The sequence below is a fragment of the Hypomesus transpacificus genome, chromosome 18 (assembly GCF_021917145.1).
Source record: "Hypomesus transpacificus isolate Combined female chromosome 18, fHypTra1, whole genome shotgun sequence".
NCBI classification, from domain to species: Eukaryota; Metazoa; Chordata; class Actinopteri; order Osmeriformes; family Osmeridae; genus Hypomesus; species Hypomesus transpacificus.
In genome coordinates this window covers 5,691,626-5,713,295 of record NC_061077.1, presented here as the reverse complement: position 1 = coordinate 5,713,295, position 21,670 = coordinate 5,691,626, and the positions used below count along the sequence as shown (strand labels likewise).

Genomic DNA, 21,670 nt, shown 5'->3' with positions numbered 1-21,670 from the left:
AAGCAAAATAGTGTACTGTCACAAAGTTTAAACTGCCTTAAGAAAACACTCCATCCTTAATAGTCAACAACAACTTTTTCACAAATAATTTATATTACATAATTCCTGTGCATAAATCTTTGGTTTGTGGTATTGGTCACCAGCCAAATGCCACGAAACAATAAGGACCATCACAATAGTAGTCACTCACTCAGTGGTCACCTAATCTCTATCCATTTTATCCAGCTCCTGCATTAACCCATTTAACAGTCATCAGTTTTACTGATTAATATTTATGTTGAACATAAAGCTCATTAACATCCAGTACAGTTTCTAGCGTACAACACAAGCTGGCTAAGATGCTTCCAAACAGGAGGAGAGGGCAGTTCAGGATGAGTTGAGCTTAGTCGTGCAAAGAGAGGCCAGGGTGTTGAACCTGGGCCCTAGGTGTAGCAGCATGTCTGTGTTAAAGGGGCTCTCAGGGATGGAGATGGCATCCAGCTGGGAGCTGGTCTCTGGGTCCCCCTCTTCTGCATAGGGGTGGGGGGAGTAGTCACCCAGCTCATTCCCTTGCATCTGGAGTCTGTACGTCTTCTGTAGTGAGGGAGAAGAGGTGTGGGAAGCAAGGTGCAGAAAATCGTTTTTAGCCTACATAGTGGAGGAAAGAGTCTCCCCTTTTTTGATGTTTTACTGATTAGCACTAAGTACATAAGTTTACTTACCTTGTGGAGTACAGGGAGCAGAGCATCATATGTGTCCAGATAAGAATCCTCAGACCAATATTTACTTCTTACACTCATACTCTTGTGGGGAAAACATGTCAGTAATATGCAAAGCTCTTGCTCAAAGTCAGTGTTAGTAAAACAACATTAAAATGGATGAAAATTGTTTACAAAAACTCCAGATTATACGTACAGTACATTCAGTACATAACTGGACCAGTGGTCTGTTTTGTTGAATGTAACAGGTATAATAAGAAGTGAATAGGACAACCCTAAATAAAAGTACATACTAACTTGGTTCAATGTAGTTGACTGTACCCAGTGGAAGGAGCCTTGTTGTCTTCCTAGACCTGGTCGGGACACTGAATCCCTAAGCAGATTTGAGCTCTGAGACCCCAGCTCAGCTCCCGCTGCCGTACGTTTTTCATAATTGTCTTGAGTCACTGCTGTTATTGCGGGGATTTGCAGAGGAAGGAGGGGTACCTAACAACACAATTTTCAATATCCCTTAATGCTGCGTGTCATGGAGAACATATCATTCTATCTGTGCCTATCACATTCCACACTGGGTGATGGTCAGAGCATGGCCTTACCACACAGTCACTTCCTGGTGTTTCAATGTATGATTTCATTATGTTGCCTGAGCTTTCTTCTAGGATGGGCCTCATCTCACCCTCACAGGACAGCATGAGGGCAAGCAGCAGGACGCCTACTGGGGAGAACAACAAAGAACAGTAAAGCAGGAGTGACACAATATCTCTTTCCTGTATTAACACCGGTGGTACAGTAGATAAAAGATCTGCGGGTAGGATCTCTATGTAGCAGTTCGGCCTGTCAAGTGTCAGTCATTCAGGGAATGGCTCAATGTAAAGACCAGACCACAACCAGTTTGTTGTGTCTGCTACCTACCCAGCAGCAGGAGGGCCAAGAGTATCCCGATGGCTGTCCCACCTCCCAGCTGTGTGGCACTGCGGAGGTCACAGTGTTGTATTTGGGAGCACTCACACACAGTGACTGACAGGTTGTGCACAGCTTGCTGTCCCTGTAGATCAAAGACCCTTAGCTTCAGTTCATGATACCCAGCATGCACTGTGGCCTCCTTCACTAAGCTCACCGTGTAGCCTGCACAGGAGGAAGGAGGGAGAGAGGAAGAGAGAGAGACAAAGACAAAGAGAGAGGATGAGAGGACAAATTACGAAGGAGGACTTCTATAGAGCTCCTATAAGACCTCCATCAGTACCATAGCAGGGCAGTTAATAGCATGTTGTCTCTACTGTTGTGAATGAGACATATGTAGCTAGTAGGAGGTTTCAGAGGAGGGCCTCACCATTGTTGGGTTCAAGCTTCCACTTGTCCTTGACATCCCCCTCAAGCTGGAAGTGGAAGGGCCCACTGTAGGGGTCTCCATCCAGATCCAAGGCAGTGATGTTGGTAACAGAGGCCTGGTCTGACAGACACATGTCCATGCTCGTCCTCTCCAGAAAAGGCATATTATCATTCTGGTCATTTAGGTGGATGTTGAGGGTTCCAGTTCCAGTCATGGGTGGCTTACCTGTCAATCACAACACCTCAATCTCAGATGATATGCTGCATTTTATAGTCTTACTGGATGTATAAAACTAGTTATGTTAAAAGATATTGTAATGTCTGTTACTTGCCTGAGTCAACAGCGTAGAGAGTCACTTTGTAGTGACCATTGATGATGTTGGGGGCCTCTCTGTCTAATATCTTGGCTGTGGTTATGGTTCCAGACTTTGAATCCACTTTGACCCACTCATTTAGATCCTCTCCCTTCATGTACCTATGATAGATACAATACATATGTGGGGCTGTACCAGCATTGCTTTCAGTGAGTTTGCCCCATCACAGTGCATGATAACAGTAAATAAGAAAGAGGCTCACAGCAAGGTGTTGTCGTAGTTGTGGTCCAGGTCTTTGGCTGTGAACACCTCCAGACTCAATCCTACCGGCATGTTCTCATCCACCGTAATGTTTTTGACATCAGGTGTGAAGAAAGGAGGCTCATTTACATCCTCCACGGTCACCACCACCTGGCGGATGGCTGGGACATCTCCAGTGGTAACCACATCCCATAAACCTTTGTCAGGACGACCTTTGACCTGACAAGTGTGGTAGGGCACCATGTTTGTCACACTGACAGAGAGGTTCCTCAGAGATCCCTTCTCATAGTCCAGGGCCTGTCAGAGTAGGGAATAAAGCGTTATTGAATAAAGTAAGATTTATATCCAAGTACTTTAATGTGATTTGCATTGATGTGTTTCCACTGAAATTGGGTACCACAGTCATATCTAGCTCAAAATAAGGAACAAACCCTATCAACAAACAGGACTCCTTCATTGCTCTGTGGGTCAGTGGTGATTCTGAAGTGGTTGCCTTTGTCTCCATGGATGGTGTACACCGCCCTCCATGCATCTGTACCTGGAGTGTCCTGGTCTGAAACTTGCATTCGTAAAACTGGTACTTTCTCATCCCCCTCCTTCACTCTTCCTGAGCCCTTGAAAACCATGGCAAATACAAAAGCTCTGTTTGTCACAGAGAAAGGCCATGCACATTTCGAAAACAAGAGCAGGAGAAGGGGAGAGGAGAGCTCACTGTTTGTCCTGTGAAGACAGGCAGGTGGTTGTTTCCATCCTCTATGTTTATAATGACGGTGGAGATGCTGGAGAGCTGAACCTTCTCTCCGCGGTCCTTGGCCTCCACCAGGATGGTGTATTTTTCTGCTTTCTGTGGGGGAAGACATGTATCATTCAAGGTATAACACGAACCTATTCTAAATATTTACGTTTCCATGTGTAACTGAGTTGGTTTAACTCACTCATCAGGATAAACATTGCTTATCCCATCAAAGACCTAGCTTTTGGTGACGTAGCTCGTTAACATATGTTTTTTAACCCTTTGTGGCCAAAATCGAGAAGAAGTAAGCTATACTGACCGGTCCTACACTGGTGATTACACCTGTGAAAACACCTGCGACTACACCTGTGACACTTTAAAACGTACGACAAACATTCTCACATTGAGGATTTGTGTGAATGAGTGGGATTAAGACTGGAAGTTGACTAAATTAGAGTGCCCTCTCACCTCATGGTCAAGACATCCTTTAAACTGGATTATTCCAACTCGATGGTTCCCTGGGCCACTCTGCTCGATGTAGAACTCCAGGTCAATTGGCAGTGGGCTGACAGAAACAATCCTGAGGTCAAGTGTGCCATTGTTGGTCATGTATTTATCCTTATCTGATGCTAGAACCCCAGTTAGAAATGTATCTGGTGACAAGAAGGGCAGAACAGGTGTAAATACAGATTTCTTTTGAAAAAGCGTTAAATGTGTGTGTCTTGCTGAGAGTGATGTCTTGTACTCTGAGATGCGGACTCCTTTAGGTTGACAGTATAAGTTTCCTTTTCAAATCTAGGAGCATTGTCATTGATGTCCATCACCTCCACTTCCACCCCTAGTCTGGTGTCCACAACATTGTTTTGTAAGTTTTTGGCCTCGAATGTGACCTGGAATTAAAGAGATGAAGAAGAATAAAGATAAAATAATGCAATAAATTGCCATTCATTAAATATAATCCACGTAAATACTACCCATTGTCAATACCACACTTTACTTCTGACATTAATAAAGAATTCCTCTCACCATCAGTTTTTGATGCTTCTCGTAGTCTATCTTCTTATTAACCCAAATTTCACCTGTGTGTGTGTCGATGGTCAAGGTTTCTTTTGGATCCTCCGTTACTCCCTGACCTTGTAGATTGAAACCAATCGAGACATTTTTCTCAACCTTGATCTGAAAGAACCCAAATGGTCTTTTAGTTTCGTTTTGTCAGTGTTGTTTGTTTTTGTGTTTGTGTGTGTCTGTGGATGTCTGTGTTAGTGTATACTGTTCTGTACTTGAGTCTAAATGTGCAGTTCACACATCAGTCACTGAGTCAGTTTCGTCTGTACTCACTTTGCCCAGCAAATAAGGGAAAGGACCAGGATACTCCTCTGTGATCTGAAACGAATCTATGATCCAGTGTCTCTTCTTCCGGACCAGAGTCTCAGGGGGGGACGCACTGAGGATTCCCACACACTACACAACACAGCAGAGAAACAGACGTGTCAAGATCAACGTCTCCAACTGTCTTCCCTCCCTCATAGCAATAAAGGGGCCCTTCCAGAATAACCCCTGAAATGAGAGAGGCCACTATTGTGAATTGACCAGATGTCTGGGAATGAATGTAACTTAGAGCAACTCTCAGAGAACCATGGAATAAACACGGACATGCTTGTCACCTACTGACATCAGAATCACAATCAGAATCAACTGTATTGCCAAGTATGACTACACATACAAGGAGTTTGTCTTGGTGACAGCTGCTTCCAGTACACAGACAGATATGAATACAAATACATAGATAATAAAAAGCACAGAGATAATAAAAAAAACAGAGATAGAAAAACTTCAAAAGTATGTGCACACACATACACACAAACCTACATGCACACATACATGATGCAAATCTGTTTCCTGTTATGTACAAAAATACAAATCTGCTGTGACATGAAACCCTGATGACACTGTAGTTGTTTTAACGTGGAACAAAGAAAGTATTTGTTGGGTAACATTGGTCTGTGCTGTCATCCATCACTCCCACCTGACAGAACATTGCAATGCCTGCATTAAGTCCTTAGGTAAACTTTGTCACTGATTGTTATAACCCCCTTTGACTAACATGGAGGGAATGGTGGTGCGGGGAAAATGAAGCGATAATCGTGTACCAAAAAGTGATGTTTACAACACGATCGTCACAGGGAAATAACAATGGAACAATGAACTGTGCCAAAGAAAAAAGAAATAACAAAAAAGTGTCCCATCTACTAAACACATAAACGTCCCTAGACTAAACATACATGGGGTGGCAACTGTTCCTTACATAGTGTGTTATCAGAGGTTCGCTACGTGATGGAGTATAAGCCCATGGGCAGCTTACCCATTCCAACCTGGTCAATGCTGGTTTATTTAATAAATCAAATTAGACTTACCAGCATGAAATACAGTTTCATGGGTTATAATACACTCAACACTCAAATACACAAAAGTAAAAAGGGGTGTTGAATGAAAGGATTGTCAAGAAGAAAGATCCAGTGATAGTGTCGCTTTGGATGCTGCTGATCAGGTCCTTACCAGAGTGGCGAACAAGCTGATGGTTATGGTATTCATTCTGTATCCAGATAAGTGAGAATAATTGAGTCCACAGCATCTGTTACTTTGACCCAAGATACATCTGAATCACCCACTACTGAGCCACTACTGAACAAGCTTCCAGGTGCAGGCTTTTAAAATACTGTGTGGGCGGGTTCAATTACACGGGTTCAACACCACACATTTTCACTGGAAGCTCTGGGTAGATCTTTAGATTGTGCCAACACTGCTTACTCATTCACACATCTGAAACTAGCATGAATATCCATTTTGGTAATAAAAAATGCAGAGTAACATTAGTGTGCAATTAAGGTGCACATTAAGGTGATGCAGTCCTAACACTGGGAAATGATATAGTGTTGCAAATTGACCATGTGGAGAGAAATGCTGGGCTATTACACACATGGCAATTATCATAGATTATTATATTGATGCCTCGAAAGCCATTTCATTAGGGAGTGTTTACATTTGGTAAACAATAAAGTCTGAGCTGAAAGCTCAAAGCAAAGTTAACTTGTTAAACCACTAGTTGTGGTCCAGGTCTTTGGCTGTGAACACCTCCAGACTCAATCCTACCGGCATGTTCTCATCCACCGTAATGTTTTTGACATCAGGAGTGAAGAAAGGAGGCTCATTTACATCCTCCACGGTCACCACCATCTGGCGGATGGCTGGGACATCTCCAGTGGTAACCACATCCCATAAACCTTTGTCAGGACGCCTTTTGACCCGACAAGTGTGGTAGGGCACCATGTTTGTCACACTGACAGAGAGGTTCCTCAGAGATCCCTTCTCATAGTCCAGGGCCTGTCAGAGTAGGGAATAAAGCATCATTGAATGAAGATTTAAATAAAAGTCATTAAATGTGATTTGCATTTATGTGTTTCTATTGACAAATTGGGTACCACAGTCATATCTAGCTCATAATAAGGAACAAACCCTATCAACAAACAGGACTCCTTCATTGCTCTGTGGGTCAGTGGTGATTCTGAAGTGGTTGCCTGTGTCTCCATGGATGGTGTACACCGCCCTCCATGCATCTGTACCTGGAGATAACTCCCACGGGTTAACTTGTTAAAAGTTCACCCATCACGTTTGAGGGAATTCCAATGAATTATAATGACAAGTACAAACAGGTTGCGCAGCAGGTTTTTCCACCTGGTAGTGCGTAGACAGTTCAACTTTATTCCTCCATGCCTACACTTCACCCCTCATTCTTGTCTGAACTTGTGACACAGGAAGATGATGTGTCATCATCATCTTCCTGTGTTTCTTTCTGTGAGTTTAAAGACTAGAATTATACATTTCAAATATTTGTTACAAACTCATTACATCTCTGGTAAATTATATTTTTGTCACAAATCCCATTGATGGGACTCAAATGCAGACCGGGACTGGTAGGTGGTGAAACAAAAAGTGTTTATTGGTGACAGGTGGGTACAGGAGATGGTGGGTTCAAACGTGCAGGTCGGTGGTGAGGGTGGCTAGAGGGAGTGAACGGGTTCCAGGGTGCAGTGGCTGAAACAGAGGAGCAGGAGTCCGGTCAGAAAAGTGAATAAGGGAATACTTGCAAAGCGAACAGGATGTGGTATCTTTTGAATACAGGCACTAAAGCACAACGTACAGGTACGTCTAACGATCCGGCAGGGACTGGATGTCAGGCCATAGGTTAAGTAGTGTGTGATAATGATGATCAGGAGCAGGTGTGTAATGGAAACAAACTCAGGGGGGCGGGGCCGTGACAATTTTGACAAACAAATTATAATCTGTCAGTATCTTTATATTATGTTAATCTATGAAGTTATTGTGAATGAGATGATACCATGTTTGTCTGTTGATTCAACATCATTTCGCACCCTTATTTAATATTGAAACAACGTTGAAATCACAACGCAGAATCAATGCGATATCAATGGTATTTCCACCAATATTACTATTGAAACAACGTTGTAATCATAACCTAACTATAGATCAACATGACTTCAATGGTATTTCAATCGATATATCACAGAAAGCGTAGGTGAAACTGTCCTGCTAACAGACAGGATAAATGTTATGAAGGCTATCCTACACATTAGGTTTATGTGATATATAAATGAAAAAATACCATTTTTGTTAGTAAAAATATTTATTTGTAAAAAAAAAAAAAAAAAAAAAAAAAACTTTCACTCCTGCTCTGTTTGGCGTCCAGCCCCACTGTCTGGGGCATAGCGCAGTCATTTTGGTGTGGCCTGGACAAATGCCAATTCTGAGATTCCTGTCCCCATTTGCTGAGTTGGGGCATCTAAAATAGAAAACATACAAACAAACACAAAGTTATAACTTTCAGTTGTGATTTTTTTTGCTGATGAATGTTCTCTGTGTAATCAAGTCTGCAGTCAAACTTTCCAACGTTCCACCCCATTACAGTTACGACCGTTTCTTACGTTCATTTGTTAAAGATTTGCCACAGCAACTAAGAAAAGTAGCCTCCTACATTGATATATCTAAACCACTATTTCAAACTAACAACGTGTAGTTTTTCATAATTGTATTGTGCAGCGTCAAACTTGACATTTCTCTATTGAAAGTGACTGGGCTGTCGATCACGCCGGTAGACTAGCCTAGCTCTATACGTTAACACAGTCTAGGCCAGGGGTGTCGAACTCCGGTCCTCGAGGGCCGCTGTCCTGCATGTTTTAGATGTTTCCCTGCTCCAACACACCTGATTCAATTAAAAGGGTTGTTATAACGACCATTCATTCGAATCAGGTGAGCTGGATCAGGGAAACATCTAAAACATGCAGGACAGCGGCCCTCGAGGACCGGAGCTCGACACCCCTGGTCTAGGCTATAGCTCTACCAAATTGAGAAAATGACGATTCCCGACATAACCATTGGATTTTTTAAGCCGGAATGTTTTGAGCTTGGTATGTATCTACCTATTTAAGTACACGTTTTTTTTATATCCACATTTCTGACGAGGGACTAGAAAAAGCTCTAGCCATTAGCACTAGCTAGCTACAGTAGCCTACCAGTACAGAGTTGGTAAATTGGCTATACACATTCAATAAATACAATATTGATGGAAACTTGACTATGACTGAATTTAATATAGACAATGTAAATTAACGATAAACGTCTGCAAATATTACATTTGGTACAATTTCACATTAAATCAATATTCTGCTTACCTGATGTGGATCCACAAATGAGAAGAACAAGTTCATCTGACGTTGATTTACCAAACGATGGTCTCCCGGTCAACTATAACTCAATGACCTTTCGATCATATTTCCCGGTCAACTATAACTCAATGACCTTTCGATCATATTTCCCGGTCAACTATAACTCAATTACTTTTTGATCATATTTCCCGGTCAACTATAACTCAATGACCTTTCGATCGTATTTCCCGGTCAACTATAATTCAATGACTTTTCAATCATTGTTCCCGGTCAACTACAAATCGATGTTTAATCAATTAATCAGGACAACTATAAATCAATGTTGTTCCAATGTATCCTGTGTTTCATCGATATTGCAATAGTGATTCAACGTTTATTTAGCATTGAGATTTCAATCTCAAACATTCTGATGATTTAGATGGAAAATCAATATTGATTCAATGTCGTCTTGCTATCTGTATCCAGATTTTTGGGGATCGGCCAAAAACCGAATCCACTGGTTAAGTAGGGTGACATATTTTATTGCTCGCCATGACCATGTGAATGCATACAAATGTCACATGTGAAATGACACAAATGGAACGTAAGGGAGATACACTCTCTAAAATTTAAGGGCACAATCAGACGTCCCAACCTGCAGAGACCCCCCCCCCCCCCCCCCCCCCCCCCCTCCCTGGGACACAATCCGCACGCATGATGTACCCCCCCTGTCTCCCCGATTTCCGGGGATTTCATTGTATGGCATTTGCGGGTGTCCGGAAGCCGCTAACTTCCGGGAGACTTGGGATGTCCAGAGCCTGTTTAAGGAGAGCCTGCCCACTCCCTATTATTCCCCATTGTACCGAATTCTGTTGCAGTTCCACCAGAGTTCCACTGGGAGTGATCGCGGTCGAGTTCAAAATGAATGGAGCTAAACGGTTAAATTTGTCTCTTTCGCCTGATTGTTGTTGATAAATCTCAGATTTGATTGTAGTTTTTGCATGTTCAACATAGATTACAGGTCAAGAGTTGAATGAACGCGTACTTATGTCCTTTCGATTTTTTACATGGTAAGTGTTATGGCCCATAACACGCTAGCATTCTGCTAACAAATGCTGATTGGTTAGTGAAGGACTGACTACGACCAGAGATCCCGCTTGATGGCATCCGAAGCAGAACCAGAATTTCAGAGCATTAGCAACATTAGCAACAACATTAGCAAGCCAAAACTCTTTCTAGCATGTGTATTGACAGGGAGAGCCTAACCTGTCAGCTGTGTTGTCGATGCCTCGAGAGTAAAGTGGAAGTAACCAGAGCTTGCCGTCAAGCAGTAGCTCTGGTCGTACGATGTGTGTGACGTCAATGCAATTTTCAAAGGCTTTCTAGAACAGAAAGGCGACTTTAAAAAAAATCTAACACCCAGTGGTGTGTATTTTTTTTGCCTCCCCTTTTGATTTCAGAATTCAAATTACCAGACAAAAAATTACATCCTGAGAAAAGTGGATTTTGAGGGGTATAGCTCCATAGACCTCCTTCATTCTGCACTCGCCCGTAGCGCCCTCATATGGAACTTGAGTGGAACTGCAACCAGTTCAGAACCCGGAAGTTTCCCGGAAGTGGGAGTTCTCTTTATTAGACATTCTCTGGGATGTCTGTGTAATAATTGGTTTGTGAAAGTCCCAGAGAAACACAAACATCCGACGACATAAAATCACCGAAGTTTTTGGAATCCCTACCGGACGCATTTTTTAGGTCTCGAAAAGAGGACATGTCCGGGTAAAGAGGACGTCTGGTCACCCTACAAGCGGAACCAGAATGTCAGAGCATTAGCAACATTAGCAACAACATTAGCAAGCCAAAACTCTTTCTAGCATGGGTATTTACAGGGAGAGAATAACCTGTCGATGCCTCGAGAAAAAAAAAAAAGTGATAAGAGCTTGCCGCTAAGCACTATCTCTGGTCGTACAATGTGTAAGACGTTATTGACATTTTATACGGCTTTTTAAGACAAAAAAGCTGCCTTAAGAAAACACTACATAATCAACAACAACTTTTTAACAAGTTACTTATATGCCAATTCCTGTACATACATCTTTGGTTTGTGGTATCGGTCACCTGCCAAATGCCACAGAACAATAAGACCACCTTAGTAGTCACTCACTCAGTAGTCACTTGATCTCTATCCATTTTATCCAGCATAAAAAAAAATGTTTTGACTAAAGGTCCAATAAACACTATAATAACAAAACAACAGCATTTTCGGGATATTAGTTGATATGTCAGGCTTCACAGGGTTAACAGTCATCAGTTTTACTGATTAATGTTTATGTTGAACATAAAGCTCAATAACATCCAATAGCCTACAGTTTCTAGCGTACAACACGGCTAAGATGCATCCAAAGAGAGAGAGCAGAGAGCAAGGAGAGGGCAGTTCAGGATGAGTTGAGCTTAGTCGTGCAAAGAGAGGCCAGGGTGTTGAACCTGGGCCCTAGGTGTAGCAGCATGTCTGTGTTAAAGGGGCTCTCAGGGATGGAGATGGCATCCAGCTGGGAGCTGGTCTCTGGGTCCCCCTCTTCTGCATAGGGGTGGGGGGAGTAGTCACCCAGCTCATTCCCTTGCATCTGGAGTCTGTACGTCTTCTGTAGTGAGGGAGAAGAGGTGTGGGAAGCAAGGTGCAGAAAATCGTTTTTAGCCTACATAGTGGAGGAAATAGTCTCCCCTTTTTTGATGTTTTACTGATTAGCACTAAGTACGTAAGTTTACTTACCTTGTGGAGTACAGGGAGCAGAGCATCATATTTGTCCAGATAAGAATCCTCAGACCAATATTTACTTCTTATACTCATACTCTTGTGGGGAAAAACATGTCAGTAATATGCAAAGCTCTTGCTCAAAGTCAGTGTTAGTAAAACAACATTAAAATGGATGAAAATTGTTTACAAAAACTCCAGATTATACGTACAGTACATTCAGTACATAACTGGACCAGTGGTCTGTTTTGTTGAATGTAACAGGTATAATAAGAAGTGAATAGGACAACCCTAAATAAAAGTACATACTAACTTGGTTCAATGTAGTTGACTGTACCCAGTGGAAGGAGCCTTGTTGTCTTCCTAGACCTGGTTGGTACACTGAATCCCTAAGCAGATTTGAGCTCTGAGACCCCAGCTCAGCTCCCGCTGCCGTACGTTTTTCATAATTGTCTTGAGTCACTGCTGTTATTGCAGGGATTTGCAGAGGAAGGAGGGGTACCTAACAACACAATTTTCAATATCCCTTAATGCTGCGTGTCATGGAGAACATATTCTATCTGTGCCTATCACATTCCACACTGGGTGATGGTCAGAGCATGGCCTTACCACACAGTCACTTCCTGGTGTTTCAATGTATGATTTCATTATGTTGCCTGAGCTTTCTTCTAGGATGGGCCTCATCTCACCCTCACAGGACAGCATGAGGGCAAGCAGCAGGACGCCTACTGGGGAGAACAACAAAGAACAGTAAAGCAGGAGTGACACAATATCTCTTTCCTGTATTAACACCGGTGGTACAGTAGATAAAAGATCTGCGGGTAGGATCTCTATGTAGCAGTTCAGCCTGTCAAGTGTCAGTCATTCAGGGAATGGCTCAATGTAAAGACCAGACCACAACCAGTTTGTTGTGTCTGCTACCTACCCAGCAGCAGGAGGGCCAAGAGTATCCCGATGGCTGTCCCACCTCCCAGCTGTGTGGCACTGCGGAGGTCACAGTGTTGTATTTGGGAGCACTCACACACAGTGACTGACAGGTTGTGCACAGCTTGCTGTCCCTGTAGATCAAAGACCCTTAGCTTCAGCTCATGATACCCAGCATGCACTGTGGCCTCCTTCACTAAGCTCACCGTGTAGCCTGCACAGGAGGAAGGAGGGAGAGAGGAAGAGAGAGAGATCGCCAAAGACAAAGAGAGAGGATGAGAGGACAAATTACGAAGGAGGACTTCTACAGAGCTCCTATAAGACCTCCATCAGTACCATAGCAGGGCAGTTAATAGCATGTTGTCTCTACTGTTGTGAATGAGACATATGTAGCTAGTAGGAGGTTTCAGAGGAGGGCCTCACCATTGTTGGGTTCAAGCTTCCACTTGTCCTTGACATCCCCCTCAAGCTGGAAGTGGAAGGGCCCACTGTAGGGGTCTCCATCCAGATCCAAGGCAGTGATGTTGGTAACAGAGGCCTGGTCTGACAGACACATGTCCATGCTCGTCCTCTCCAGAAAAGGCGTATTATCATTCTGGTCATTTAGGTGGATGTTGAGGGTTCCAGTTCCAGTCATGGGTGGCTTACCTGTCAATCACAACACCTCAATCTCAGATGATATGCTTCATTTTATAGTCTTACTGGATGTATAAAACTAGTTATGTTCAAAGATTTTGTATTGTCTGTTACTTGCCTGAGTCAACAGCGTAGAGAGTCACTTTGTAGTGACCATTGATGATGTTGGGGGCCTCTCTGTCTAATATCTTGGCTGTGGTTATGGTTCCAGACTTTGAATCCACTTTGACCCACTCATTTAGGTCCTCTCCCTTCATGTACCTATGATAGATACAATACATATGTGGGGCTGTACCAGCATTGCTTTCAGTGAGTTTGCCCCATCACAGTGCATGATAACAGTAAATAAGAAAGAGGCTCACAGCAAGGTGTTGTCGTAGTTGTGGTCCAGGTCTTTGGCTGTGAACACCTCCAGACTCAATCCTACCGGCATGTTCTCATCCACCGTAATGTTTTTGACATCAGGTGTGAAGAAAGGAGGCTCATTTACATCCTCCACGGTCACCACCACCTGGCGGATGGCTGGGACATCTCCAGTGGTAACCACATCCCATAAACCTTTGTCAGGACGACCTTTGACCTGACAAGTGTGGTAGGGCACCATGTTTGTCACACTGACAGAGAGGTTCCTCAGAGATCCCTTCTCATAGTCCAGGGCCTGTCAGAGTAGGGAATAAAGCGTTATTGAATAAAGTAAGATTTATATCCAAGTACTTTAATGTGATTTGCATTGATGTGTTTCCACTGAAATTGGGTACCACAGTCATATCTAGCTCAAAATAAGGAACAAACCCTATCAACAAACAGGACTCCTTCATTGCTCTGTGGGTCAGTGGTGATTCTGAAGTGGTTGCCTTTGTCTCCATGGATGGTGTACACCGCCCTCCATGCATCTGTACCTGGAGTGTCCTGGTCTGAAACTTGCATTCGTAAAACTGGTACTTTCTCATCCCCCTCCTTCACTCTTCCTGAGCCCTTGAAAACCATGGCAAATACAAAAGCTCTGTTTGTCACAGAGAAAGGCCATGCACATTTCGAAAACAAGAGCAGGAGAAGGGGAGAGGAGAGCTCACTGTTTGTCCTGTGAAGACAGGCAGGTGGTTGTTTCCATCCTCTATGTTTATAATGACGGTGGAGATGCTGGAGAGCTGAACCTTCTCTCCGCGGTCCTTGGCCTCCACCAGGATGGTGTATTTTTCTGCTTTCTGTGGGGGAAGACATGTATCATTCAAGGTATAACACGAACCTATTCTAAATATTTACGTTTCCATGTGTAACTGAGTTGGTTTAACTCACTCATCAGGATAAACATTGCTTATCCCATCAAAGACCTAGCTTTTGGTGACGTAGCTCGTTAACATATGTTTTTTAACCCTTTGTGGCCAAAATCGAGAAGAAGTAAGCTATACTGACCGGTCCTACACTGGTGATTACACCTGTGAAAACACCTGCGACTACACCTGTGACACTTTAAAACGTACGACAAACATTCTCACATTGAGGATTTGTGTGAATGAGTGGGATTAAGACTGGAAGTTGACTAAATTAGAGTGCCCTCTCACCTCATGGTCAAGACATCCTTTAAACTGGATTATTCCAACTCGATGGTTCCCTGGGCCACTCTGCTCGATGTAGAACTCCAGGTCAATTGGCAGTGGGCTGACAGAAACAATCCTGAGGTCAAGTGTGCCATTGTTGGTCATGTATTTATCCTTATCTGATGCTAGAACCCCAGTTAGAAATGTATCTGGTGACAAGAAGGGCAGAACAGGTGTAAATACAGATTTCTTTTGAAAAAGCGTTAAATGTGTGTGTCTTGCTGAGAGTGATGTCTTGTACTCTGAGATGCGGACTCCTTTAGGTTGACAGTATAAGTTTCCTTTTCAAATCTAGGAGCATTGTCATTGATGTCCATCACCTCCACTTCCACCCCTAGTCTGGTGTCCACAACATTGTTTTGTAAGTTTTTGGCCTCGAATGTGACCTGGAATTAAAGAGATGAAGAAGAATAAAGATAAAATAATGCAATAAATTGCCATTCATTAAATATAATCCACGTAAATACTACCCATTGTCAATACCACACTTTACTTCTGACATTAATAAAGAATTCCTCTCACCATCAGTTTTTGATGCTTCTCGTAGTCTATCTTCTTATTAACCCAAATTTCACCTGTGTGTGTGTCGATGGTCAAGGTTTCTTTTGGATCCTCCGTTACTCCCTGACCTTGTAGATTGAAACCAATCGAGACATTTTTCTCAACCTTGATCTGAAAGAACCCAAATGGTCTTTTAGTTTCGTTTTGTCAGTGTTGTTTGTTTTTGTGTTTGTGTGTGTCTGTGGATGTCTGTGTTAGTGTATACTGTTCTGTACTTGAGTCTAAATGTGCAGTTCACACATCAGTCACTGAGTCAGTTTCGTCTGTACTCACTTTGCCCAGCAAATAAGGGAAAGGACCAGGATACTCCTCTGTGATCTGAAACGAATCTATGATCCAGTGTCTCTTCTTCCGGACCAGAGTCTCAGGGGGGGACGCACTGAGGATTCCCACACACTACACAACACAGCAGAGAAACAGACGTGTCAAGATCAACGTCTCCAACTGTCTTCCCTCCCTCATAGCAATAAAGGGGCCCTTCCAGAATAACCCCTGAAATGAGAGAGGCCACTATTGTGAATTGACCAGATGTCTGGGAATGAATGTAACTTAGAGCAACTCTCAGAGAACCATGGAATAAACACGGACATGCTTGTCACCTACTGACATCAGAATCACAATCAGAATCAACTGTATTGCCAAGTATGACTACACATACAAGGAGTTTGTCTTGGTGACAGCTGCTTCCAGTACACAGACAGATATGAATACAAATACATAGATAATAAAAAGCACAGAGATAATAAAAAAAACAGAGATAGAAAAACTTCAAAAGTATGTGCACACACATACACACAAACCTACATGCACACATACATGATGCAAATCTGTTTCCTGTTATGTACAAAAATACAAATCTGCTGTGACATGAAACCCTGATGACACTGTAGTTGTTTTAACGTGGAACAAAGAAAGTATTTGTTGGGTAACATTGGTCTGTGCTGTCATCCATCACTCCCACCTGACAGAACATTGCAATGCCTGCATTAAGTCCTTAGGTAAACTTTGTCACTGATTGTTATAACCCCCTTTGACTAACATGGAGGGAATGGTGGTGCGGGGAAAATGAAGCGATAATCGTGTACCAAAAAGTGATGTTTACAACACGATCGTCACAGGGAAATAACAATGGAACAATGAACTGTGCCAAAGAAAAAAGAAATAACAAAAAAGTGTCCCATCTACTAAACACATAAACGTCCCTAGACTAAACATACATGGGGTGGCAACTGTTCCTTACATAGTGTGTTATCAGAGGTTCGCTACGTGATGGAGTATAAGCCCATGGGCAGCTTACCCATTCCAACCTGGTCAATGCTGGTTTATTTAATAAATCAAATTAGACTTACCAGCATGAAATACAGTTTCATGGGTTATAATACACTCAACACTCAAATACACAAAAGTAAAAAGGGGTGTTGAATGAAAGGATTGTCAAGAAGAAAGATCCAGTGATAGTGTCGCTTTGGATGCTGCTGATCAGGTCCTTACCAGAGTGGCGAACAAGCTGATGGTTATGGTATTCATTCTGTATCCAGATAAGTGAGAATAATTGAGTCCACAGCATCTGTTACTTTGACCCAAGATACATCTGAATCACCCACTACTGAGCCACTACTGAACAAGCTTCCAGGTGCAGGCTTTTAAAATACTGTGTGGGCGGGTTCAATTACACGGGTTCAACACCACACATTTTCACTGGAAGCTCTGGGTAGATCTTTAGATTGTGCCAACACTGCTTACTCATTCACACATCTGAAACTAGCATGAATATCCATTTTGGTAATAAAAAATGCAGAGTAACATTAGTGTGCAATTAAGGTGCACATTAAGGTGATGCAGTCCTAACACTGGGAAATGATATAGTGTTGCAAATTGACCATGTGGAGAGAAATGCTGGGCTATTACACACATGGCAATTATCATAGATTATTATATTGATGCCTCGAAAGCCATTTCATTAGGGAGTGTTTACATTTGGTAAACAATAAAGTCTGAGCTGAAAGCTCAAAGCAAAGTTAACTTGTTAAACCACTAGTTGTGGTCCAGGTCTTTGGCTGTGAACACCTCCAGACTCAATCCTACCGGCATGTTCTCATCCACCGTAATGTTTTTGACATCAGGAGTGAAGAAAGGAGGCTCATTTACATCCTCCACGGTCACCACCATCTGGCGGATGGCTGGGACATCTCCAGTGGTAACCACATCCCATAAACCTTTGTCAGGACGCCTTTTGACCCGACAAGTGTGGTAGGGCACCATGTTTGTCACACTGACAGAGAGGTTCCTCAGAGATCCCTTCTCATAGTCCAGGGCCTGTCAGAGTAGGGAATAAAGCATCATTGAATGAAGATTTAAATAAAAGTCATTAAATGTGATTTGCATTTATGTGTTTCTATTGACAAATTGGGTACCACAGTCATATCTAGCTCATAATAAGGAACAAACCCTATCAACAAACAGGACTCCTTCATTGCTCTGTGGGTCAGTGGTGATTCTGAAGTGGTTGCCTGTGTCTCCATGGATGGTGTACACCGCCCTCCATGCATCTGTACCTGGAGATAACTCCCACGGGTTAACTTGTTAAAAGTTCACCCATCACGTTTGAGGGAATTCCAATGAATTATAATGACAAGTACAAACAGGTTGCGCAGCAGGTTTTTCCACCTGGTAGTGCGTAGACAGTTCAACTTTATTCCTCCATGCCTACACTTCACCCCTCATTCTTGTCTGAACTTGTGACACAGGAAGATGATGTGTCATCATCATCTTCCTGTGTTTCTTTCTGTGAGTTTAAAGACTAGAATTATACATTTCAAATATTTGTTACAAACTCATTACATCTCTGGTAAATTATATTTTTGTCACAAATCCCATTGATGGGACTCAAATGCAGACCGGGACTGGTAGGTGGTGAAACAAAAAGTGTTTATTGGTGACAGGTGGGTACAGGAGATGGTGGGTTCAAACGTGCAGGTCGGTGGTGAGGGTGGCTAGAGGGAGTGAACGGGTTCCAGGGTGCAGTGGCTGAAACAGAGGAGCAGGAGTCCGGTCAGAAAAGTGAATAAGGGAATACTTGCAAAGCGAACAGGATGTGGTATCTTTTGAATACAGGCACTAAAGCACAACGTACAGGTACGTCTAACGATCCGGCAGGGACTGGATGTCAGGCCATAGGTTAAGTAGTGTGTGATAATGATGATCAGGAGCAGGTGTGTAATGGAAACAAACTCAGGGGGGCGGGGCCGTGACAATTTTGACAAACAAATTATAATCTGTCAGTATCTTTATATTATGTTAATCTATGAAGTTATTGTGAATGAGATGATACCATGTTTGTCTGTTGATTCAACATCATTTCGCACCCTTATTTAATATTGAAACAACGTTGAAATCACAACGCAGAATCAATGCGATATCAATGGTATTTCCACCAATATTACTATTGAAACAACGTTGTAATCATAACCTAACTATAGATCAACATGACTTCAATGGTATTTCAATCGATATATCACAGAAAGCGTAGGTGAAACTGTCCTGCTAACAGACAGGATAAATGTTATGAAGGCTATCCTACACATTAGGTTTATGTGATATATAAATGAAAAAATACCATTTTTGTTAGTAAAAATATTTATTTGTAAAAAAAAAAAAAAAAAAAAAAAAACTTTCACTCCTGCTCTGTTTGGCGTCCAGCCCCACTGTCTGGGGCATAGCGCAGTCATTTTGGTGTGGCCTGGACAAATGCCAATTCTGAGATTCCTGTCCCCATTTGCTGAGTTGGGGCATCTAAAATAGAAAACATACAAACAAACACAAAGTTATAACTTTCAGTTGTGATTTTTTTTGCTGATGAATGTTCTCTGTGTAATCAAGTCTGCAGTCAAACTTTCCAACGTTCCACCCCATTACAGTTACGACCGTTTCTTACGTTCATTTGTTAAAGATTTGCCACAGCAACTAAGAAAAGTAGCCTCCTACATTGATATATCTAAACCACTATTTCAAACTAACAACGTGTAGTTTTTCATAATTGTATTGTGCAGCGTCAAACTTGACATTTCTCTATTGAAAGTGACTGGGCTGTCGATCACGCCGGTAGACTAGCCTAGCTCTATACGTTAACACAGTCTAGGCCAGGGGTGTCGAACTCCGGTCCTCGAGGGCCGCTGTCCTGCATGTTTTAGATGTTTCCCTGCTCCAACACACCTGATTCAATTAAAAGGGTTGTTATAACGACCATTCATTCGAATCAGGTGAGCTGGATCAGGGAAACATCTAAAACATGCAGGACAGCGGCCCTCGAGGACCGGAGCTCGACACCCCTGGTCTAGGCTATAGCTCTACCAAATTGAGAAAATGACGATTCCCGACATAACCATTGGATTTTTTAAGCCGGAATGTTTTGAGCTTGGTATGTATCTACCTATTTAAGTACACGTTTTTTTTATATCCACATTTCTGACGAGGGACTAGAAAAAGCTCTAGCCATTAGCACTAGCTAGCTACAGTAGCCTACCAGTACAGAGTTGGTAAATTGGCTATACACATTCAATAAATACAATATTGATGGAAACTTGACTATGACTGAATTTAATATAGACAATGTAAATTAACGATAAACGTCTGCAAATATTACATTTGGTACAATTTCACATTAAATCAATATTCTGCTTACCTGATGTGGATCCACAAATGAGAAGAACAAGTTCATCTGACGTTGATTTACCAAACGATGGTCTCCCGGTCAACTATAACTCAATGACCTTTCGATCATATTTCCCGGTCAACTATAACTCAATGACCTTTCGATCATATTTCCCGGTCAACTATAACTCAATTACTTTTTGATCATATTTCCCGGTCAACTATAACTCAATGACCTTTCGATCGTATTTCCCGGTCAACTATAATTCAATGACTTTTCAATCATTGTTCCCGGTCAACTACAAATCGATGTTTAATCAATTAATCAGGACAACTATAAATCAATGTTGTTCCAATGTATCCTGTGTTTCATCGATATTGCAATAGTGATTCAACGTTTATTTAGCATTGAGATTTCAATCTCAAACATTCTGATGATTTAGATGGAAAATCAATATTGATTCAATGTCGTCTTGCTATCTGTATCCAGATTTTTGGGGATCGGCCAAAAACCGAATCCACTGGTTAAGTAGGGTGACATATTTTATTGCTCGCCATGACCATGTGAATGCATACAAATGTCACATGTGAAATGACACAAATGGAACGTAAGGGAGATACACTCTCTAAAATTTAAGGGCACAATCAGACGTCCCAACCTGCAGAGACCCCCCCCCCCCCCCCCCCCCCCCCCTCCCTGGGACACAATCCGCACGCATGATGTACCCCCCCTGTCTCCCCGATTTCCGGGGATTTCATTGTATGGCATTTGCGGGTGTCCGGAAGCCGCTAACTTCCGGGAGACTTGGGATGTCCAGAGCCTGTTTAAGGAGAGCCTGCCCACTCCCTATTATTCCCCATTGTACCGAATTCTGTTGCAGTTCCACCAGAGTTCCACTGGGAGTGATCGCGGTCGAGTTCAAAATGAATGGAGCTAAACGGTTAAATTTGTCTCTTTCGCCTGATTGTTGTTGATAAATCTCAGATTTGATTGTAGTTTTTGCATGTTCAACATAGATTACAGGTCAAGAGTTGAATGAACGCGTACTTATGTCCTTTCGATTTTTTACATGGTAAGTCGTTATGGCCCATAACACGCTAGCATTCTGCTAACAAATGCTGATTGGTTAGTGAAGGACTGACTACGACCAGAGATCCCGCTTGATGGCATCCGAAGCAGAACCAGAATTTCAGAGCATTAGCAACATTAGCAACAACATTAGCAAGCCAAAACTCTTTCTAGCATGTGTATTGACAGGGAGAGCCTAACCTGTCAGCTGTGTTGTCGATGCCTCGAGAGTAAAGTGGAAGTAACCAGAGCTTGCCGTCAAGCAGTAGCTCTGGTCGTACGATGTGTGTGACGTCAATGCAATTTTCAAAGGCTTTCTAGAACAGAAAGGCGACTTTAAAAAAAATCTAACACCCAGTGGTGTGTATTTTTTTTGCCTCCCCTTTTGATTTCAGAATTCAAATTACCAGACAAAAAATTACATCCTG

General features: G+C 42.5%; 2 protein-coding genes across 16 annotated transcripts; both read right to left on the bottom strand.

Moving 5' to 3' along the window:
* Positions 1-13: 13 nt before the first annotated feature.
* LOC124481137 (cadherin-like protein 26) lies at positions 14-10,467 on the bottom strand. Of its 8 annotated transcripts, none has more exons than XM_047040940.1 (17): positions 10,322-10,467; positions 6,849-6,955; positions 6,486-6,716; positions 4,674-4,796; positions 4,362-4,511; positions 4,081-4,225; positions 3,804-3,988; positions 3,315-3,446; positions 3,034-3,216; positions 2,604-2,899; positions 2,360-2,502; positions 2,029-2,253; positions 1,611-1,823; positions 1,295-1,413; positions 996-1,184; positions 702-782; positions 14-573 (listed from the first exon to the last, which is right to left on the bottom strand). In XM_047040940.1, the coding sequence occupies exons 3-17, from the start codon at positions 6,660-6,662 to the stop codon at positions 367-369; spliced, it is 2,568 nt and encodes an 855-aa protein (XP_046896896.1). In that variant the 5' UTR covers positions 6,663-6,716; positions 6,849-6,955; positions 10,322-10,467; the 3' UTR covers positions 14-366. The 8 variants fall into 8 exon arrangements, with proteins under 8 accessions (XP_046896896.1, XP_046896894.1, XP_046896899.1 ...); XM_047040938.1 differs by having other exon boundaries at positions 6,849-7,427; positions 10,322-10,357; XM_047040943.1 differs by lacking the exon at positions 10,322-10,467 and having other exon boundaries at positions 1,611-1,743; positions 1,816-1,823; positions 6,849-7,982.
* Positions 10,468-10,628: 161 nt separating this feature from the next.
* Positions 10,629-21,589, bottom strand: LOC124481138 (cadherin-like protein 26). 8 transcript variants are annotated; one of them, XM_047040948.1, is made up of 17 exons: positions 21,444-21,589; positions 17,972-18,078; positions 17,609-17,839; positions 15,797-15,919; positions 15,485-15,634; positions 15,204-15,348; positions 14,927-15,111; positions 14,438-14,569; positions 14,157-14,339; positions 13,727-14,022; positions 13,483-13,625; positions 13,152-13,376; positions 12,730-12,942; positions 12,414-12,532; positions 12,118-12,306; positions 11,823-11,903; positions 10,629-11,694 (listed from the first exon to the last, which is right to left on the bottom strand). In XM_047040948.1, exons 3-17 carry the CDS (start codon positions 17,783-17,785, stop codon positions 11,488-11,490), a joined length of 2,568 nt encoding a protein of 855 aa, XP_046896904.1. In that variant the 5' UTR covers positions 17,786-17,839; positions 17,972-18,078; positions 21,444-21,589; the 3' UTR covers positions 10,629-11,487. The 8 variants fall into 8 exon arrangements, with proteins under 8 accessions (XP_046896904.1, XP_046896902.1, XP_046896909.1 ...); XM_047040946.1 differs by having other exon boundaries at positions 17,972-18,550; positions 21,444-21,479; XM_047040953.1 differs by lacking the exon at positions 21,444-21,589 and having other exon boundaries at positions 12,730-12,862; positions 12,935-12,942; positions 17,972-19,104.
* Between the last annotated feature and the right edge of the window lie 81 nt (positions 21,590-21,670).